The sequence below is a fragment of the Dryas octopetala genome, chromosome 7, assembly GCF_963921425.1.
Source record: "Dryas octopetala chromosome 7, drDryOcto1.1, whole genome shotgun sequence".
Taxonomy (NCBI): domain Eukaryota; kingdom Viridiplantae; phylum Streptophyta; class Magnoliopsida; order Rosales; family Rosaceae; genus Dryas; species Dryas octopetala.
The window spans coordinates 6,346,137-6,352,882 of NC_141372.1; the positions used below are offsets into that span (position 1 = coordinate 6,346,137).

General features: G+C 33.8%; 1 protein-coding gene across 1 annotated transcript; it reads left to right on the forward strand.

Annotated features, from left to right (window-relative positions):
* Positions 1-4,606: 4,606 nt before the first annotated feature.
* LOC147279032 (molybdate transporter 1-like) lies at positions 4,607-6,497 on the forward strand. Its single transcript, XM_086250914.1, has one exon. The coding sequence runs from the start codon at positions 4,622-4,624 to the stop codon at positions 6,041-6,043; it is 1,422 nt and encodes a 473-aa protein (XP_086107040.1). The 5' UTR covers positions 4,607-4,621; the 3' UTR covers positions 6,044-6,497.
* The last annotated feature ends 249 nt before the right edge of the window (positions 6,498-6,746 follow it).

Below are 6,746 nucleotides of genomic sequence, written 5' to 3' on the forward strand. Positions count from 1 at the left end.
TCTCGGTTGCCGTGGAGGCTTACCGGAGGGATTCGGTTCGGTCTTCGGTTTAGGGGTTTCGGTTCGGTTACCGATCCGAACCCACCCCTAGGTTTAATGGCTGGGTTGGTCATGTGTGGTGAGACTTGGACATGTTGTTGTGGGTAATGGTGGCAAAAGATTATGTGCATGTGGAGGCACTTGGCAGACAATTTTCAGTGGTTTGAGGCGTTGTTGATGGTCTTGATCAATACAATGATTGTATAAAAAGTTTGTTAATCTTTGTTTATGTGTGTGACGATTGTGATTTGTGAATTATTAATTGATAAATTTTATATTATAAATTTTAATTTAATTAATCGCTTACAATCATTTCTGCATAAAACATCGAATTTGACCTACAATCTATAAATTTCATGTTGTGAAATATAATTCATTAAAGGGCTCAAATTGTTTTTATACATATGAATGATTGTGACTAGAATTGTTATAATATAAGTTAGGCCAATGCTAGAGATGGCGTATTAATTATGAATCTGCAAAGCTGTTTTTGGATTAACTTGTTGGTTGGAATTTGGAAAGAACATTAAGAAATATGTTAATTAGAAATATCACTAAGCCCGGTGACACCCACAAGTACCACACATTCATTTAAAAATCGAATTTAGTGAATAAATTTGATTATGGTAGAATTATGAAATGTGAATGCTAACTTGGATATCTCTATGTTGATAGCGTAGAAGGCTAGAAGCAAAAGAAACCAACCACTCGTAGGCATTTGACTTTGTGAAAGGGATGCTACATGACATACCCAAGGAAAGTGTTAATTAGAAGTTTTAAGTAGATTCCCACTTGGGATCAAATTATATTAATACCGAGTCAAAGTCACAACAAAATTTAGTTGACTCCTAGCTTTTTTCTTTTCTGCTGAAGCGAAATCTGTTTTAGAGATGAATTCTCTTATAAGTAGGGGTGGGCACGGTGTGGTTCGGCTCACTTCACTCCGAGAATCATGCACCGCGCCATAAATGTTTTCTCGGTGTGGTTCGGTGTTGTAAACCGAACAAATTAGAGAAAAACCAAACCAAACCAAACCAAACCATTGCAAAGACGGTTTGGTTCGGTGCATGCACGGTTTTAAAATAAATACAACCTACTTAAAACAAAGTTAAGAACCTACTTAAAAGTTAAAACAAATACAACCTGCTTAACACTTAAAAGTTACTAGTTTACTACAACAACAAAAATAACTACAAGTCTACAACCAAACAAAGTTAAGAACCTGCTTTCTTAATTTCTTTAGGTTTGTCTGATGACTTGAATCACTTGATGAGTGAATGTCTTCTTTTTTTTTGGTTGGAGATTGAATGTCTGAATGAATATGTGATTTACTGATTTTGTCATTTTTTATTTTTGTTTTTGGTCTATTGACTTATTGAGTATTGAGTCTATTGAGTCTATTCTAATATTACAGACTTTACACTATTAATTATTTAATTAGTTTAATTTAGGTATGCCACTGTCTGATGAGTGATGAGTGATTTCTATGTGATTTTGTGATTTTTAATTTGTTCTTTTGTTTTTGGTCTATTATAGTATTTATGTATTACTCTATTTGTTTGGTTTTTTTTTATTTTTTCTGTTTTAGTTATTTGGGGTTTCGTTTGGGGTTTGGGTAGATTGGGGTTTCATTTGGAGTTTTGGCAAATTGGGGTTATATCTAATATAAGATTATAATTTGTAACTATATATATTATATAATCTATTTGTTTGGTTTTTTTAATTTATTTTATTTGGCATTTCGTTTGGGGTTTGGGGAGATTGGGGTTTCGTTTGGGGTTTGGGTAGTAGGGGTTTCATTTGGAGTTTTGGCAAATTGGGGTTATAAGTTATAAGTTATATCTAATATAAGATTATAATTTGTAACTATATATATTATATAATCTATTTGTTGGTCTATTTGTTTGGTTTTTTTAATTTAGTTTATTTGGGGTTTCGTTTGGGGTTTAGGAAGATTGAGATTTCGTTTGGGGTTTGGAAAAATTTGGGTTATAAGTTATAACTATATATAAGATTATATATAAGTATATAACTACTATAGTATATATATAACTATATACTACTATAGTATATACTAGTATACTATTATAATTATAGATTACTTATATAGTTATATATAACTATTGTAGTATGTATACAACTATATACTAAGTTACTAACTATATAGTTATATACTAAGTTTATATATAACTCTATATGCATAAAACATTATTATATAGACTATAGACTATAGAGTATATAGAAATATAATACACTAATTTTATTATATAAGATATAACTAAAATTATATACTAAAACATTATTATATATATAATATTAAACTCATAGGGTTATATAAAATATATTTTAGGGTCTAAAATAAAAATGTATAAAATGTGTATAAAAATGTATAAAATGTGAACAAAAATGTATAAAATGTGCATAAAAATATATAATTATATTTTTTTAAAAATTACTCGGTTTGGTTCGGTTTGGTTCGGGTTAAATGAGCATAAAACCAAAACTGAAACCGTCCATATACGGTTTGGTTCGGTTTTCTCTTACGGTGTTGACTTTTCGGTCAACTCGGTTTTTTTTCAGTTTTTTTACGGTGGGTTTGGTTCGGTTTTTCGGTGCGTCGGTTATTATGCCCACCCCTACTTATAAGCATATATAAGTGTTTAGTGGGTTGTGTCATATAATACTAATTAAATATATTTAGCGTGTCACAATTGTGTTATACTATTTGATATTAGTTAAATCCGTTTATTATTCGTGTTTATTGTGTCGTGTCATATTCATTTTTGTGTCAAGAAATGGTCAATTCAAACCCGCTAACTTAATGTCGAGTTCGAGTCGTGTTATCGTGTCGTATCAAAATTTGCTACCCTTATATATAAGTACAAGAATTGTAAGCTATTTAATTGCAAGGTTTTAACTTAAATAAAACATGTATTATGCAATCTCATGGCTTACCGTTTTCATGCTCGTTAGATAATTCTTTTGTTATAGAATGTCATAATTAAGTGTTCAAAGTTGAGATTTTCTTTTTTATCGCCGAAGCTTCAAATTGAAGATTTAGTATTTATAATGCATATTAAAAAATAGTTAAATAAAAATTTAAGATAAAATAATCAGTAAATTATTTTATAGCAAATTAAATTTAAATTAATAAAATATTTCAATATTACATAATGATCAATGTAAATTTTTGTTCCCATAAACGTTAATAAGTTTTGAAGTTATATCACATTTTAGTCACTAAACCCAATCTACTTAATGATATCATGTATTTTGGTGCATTAAAAAATATCAATTTGCCCATTTTTTTTTTCATTACTTATGAGTGTAAAATTATAATATTGTCCTTAATTTAGTTTAGAAGTATAGAAATATGGTGCATGATATATAAATGAGGTTTATGATTTAGAATTAGGGTTATGGAGCTTATGGCTTAGGTGCCCAAATCTCAAGAGCTAAACCTCAAGCCGTTTTGTTGTATAGTAGTTAAACACAAACCTAATATAAATATAAATATGAATATTTATATATGTTTATTAATCTATTATAATTTATATTTTTTTTCATTTTGGTCAATAGTGACTAAAATGAAATTATGAAAAAGTGCATTAATTAAAATGTAATTGTGAAAAGTTTTATTGATTTATTTGTAATTAGCCCATTATTTTAAAGCCTATTTTACACATCTTAATGATAAATAAAACTCACCTAAAATGTTGTAATGACAAATAGGTCTACTTTTTTCTAAATAAGCCCACGTTATAACTTTATGCCGAGCGCTCAGCCTTTTTTTTTTTTTTTAACTGGGCAAATTGCTACTGTCAAACAATGTCAATTAGTAACAGTTATTTTTATGTTATGACACTGGTGAATGTGACTCCATAAACTTGAATTTTGTGTTTTATGTTGGTTTCATTAGTTTTTGACATGTTTATATAAGAAAAGACATAATGTATATCTATAAATATTATTTTTATGCAGTTCAAATAGCTATTGTTGCACAGTGACAATTGTCGAGCACTCGGTGAACAGTGTCGAGTGCTTGGTAGGTTCCGTGTCGCGTGTATTTCATTAAAGTTGACCACTGTAGTGTGTGAGCTAGGTTATTAGACTTATTTTTTAACTAGACTTAAAAAAAGTAACCCTAAAACAATTTTATAAATAAAAAAAAATCGAAATAAAAAAATTAGTAGGGCATCTAATATGTACAAGAAAATTTTTTGTGGGGTATGGTCCTTATATGTCCAATGTGTTTATTTCTCACATGAAACTGTCCTATACGTTTAATGTGTTTATCTCTCATATAAAATAGTTGTATATGCTAAATATGTCTATCTCTCATGTGAGAAGATATTATTTGTCCAATGTATCTATTTTTCTTATCATAGGCAAGTCATGTAAATGGAGAGACAGACACGTACACATATACGACCTTGTGCTAGAGAGATTGATTGTGGCACATGGTATATCGCTGTCCTTCTGTAGACAATCAATATGTCAACAGAGTACATTTTCCCATGTAAGACTACTATAAATAACTCGTATTAACATTCACATCAGGTATAACTACATTCACACGGAGATGGAGTCCCAAACCCACCAAATCCCTCAAACCCAAACAATCCAAAACCCTCCTCAACCCACTCCCCAGTCATCACCACCCAGTACTTTCCTGGCCAAATTTGTTCACCAATTGAAATCCAATCTCATCTTCCGGTCGAAATGGGCCGAATTGAATGGTGCAATGGGGGACTTAGGCACATACATACCAATAGTGGTGGCCTTGACACTATCCAGGGACTTGAACTTGGGCACAACATTGATTTTCACTGGAGTCTACAACATTATCACTGGTGCCATTTATGGTGTCCCCATGCCAGTCCAACCCATGAAGGCCATTGCAGCCACAGCTCTGGCTAACCCGGATTTCGGTGTACCCGAAATCATGGCGTCTGGGATTTTAACCGGTGGGACTTTATTTGTACTGGGTGTCACTGGATTGATGCAGCTGGTGTACAAGATAATCCCTTTATGTGTTGTTAGGGGGGTTCAGTTAGCACAAGGCTTGTCATTTGCATTGACTGCGGTTAAATACATTAAGAAAGTTCAAAACTTGCCTAACTCTAAGGCTGTGGGGGATAGGCACTGGTTTGGTCTTGATGGGTTGGTTTTGGCTATTGTTTGTACTTGTTTTATAGTGCTTGTTAACGGTGCAGGTGAGGAATACCATCAGAGAAGTGAAGGTGAGGCTGAAGCTGATGTGGGTATTGAAGAAAAGCCTAGCAGAAGAACAAGGTGGAGGAAAATTATAACCTCACTTCCTTCAGCTTTTTTGGTGTTTGTGTTGGGTTTGATTTTGGCCTTTATAAGAAAGCCAAAGGTTGTGGATGAGATTGAGTTTGGGCCATCTGCTATAGGAGTGGTGAAGATATCTAGGCAAGCATGGAAAGATGGGTTCATCAAAGGGGCAATTCCTCAGCTGCCTTTGTCAATATTGAACTCAGTGATTGCTGTGTGCAAGTTGTCCTCTGATCTTTTCCCAGAGAGGGACTTCTCAGCCACATCAATTTCAGTGACAGTGGGGTTGATGAATGTGGTGGGGTGTTGGTTTGGGGCCATGCCTAGTTGCCATGGGGCAGGTGGGCTAGCAGGGCAGTACAAGTTTGGGGGTAGGAGTGGTGCGTGTGTAGCACTTTTGGGCACAGCCAAGTTGGTGTTGGGGTTGGTGTTAGGGACCTCTTTGGTGACCATTTTGAACCAATTTCCTGTTGGGGTCTTGGGGGTTCTGCTTTTGTTTGCTGGGATTGAACTGGCCATGTGTGCTAGGGACATGAACACCAAGGAGGAGGCCTTTGTGATGCTTATTTGCACTGCGGTCTCACTAGTGGGTTCAAGCGCAGCGCTTGGCTTTGTGGTTGGGATCGTTGTGTATGTGCTTCTTTGGCTAAGAAAATTGGGCTGCAGGGACAAACCTTCTTCTATGATATGGATGCATGGTCCATAGCAAATTCTCACAACCCATGCATGGTGTCTAGACTAGTAAAACTTTTTGAACCATATTGTACCTGACATCTCTAACAGATGGGATCCACTCATATAACCGAGTTCCATCTTTATTAGATAGATGATCCATAAAGTGGTACTTATCTCGACTTGTGTTTATTTGATGTAGTACGTATTTTGAAGATTGATTTTGTGGGATTGAGGTTTGTGGTATTCAAGAATTTTCTGCAGAATAAAAAGGAAGGTGTTTGTATTTTACTTTTTCTTGTAACTTTTCCTTTCTGTAATCGTTTAAATTGGTATTCTGGGAGGTGGTCAACAAGTAAAGAATTACTCACTATCGAGGTGAGTCCTATTATTGTTGCCTTCAGCTTTTCTTCCTCACTTACACTGTAGTTCGACTACATTGTAATATGTATGCATTGACTTGCTATGAATAAAAGAAGCAATTTGTATTCAAAGAGTTGTTGCCTATCTTTCTACTGGTCTTACATTTTCTTTTGTTTATTTACCTCTTCAGCTGTGCCCATGAATGTTGCTAATGAAAGGTACATTGTAAGCTGGCCTTGCTTGCCAGTATGGCCCTCCTCTTAGAATGAAAGAGTTTGGGTCAAACACACAAGCTCAAGTTTTGACCTTAAGCTGGACTTTCATACACAGATTTATGCTATATGGATCATATACTTTGTTGATCAGTGTTATTT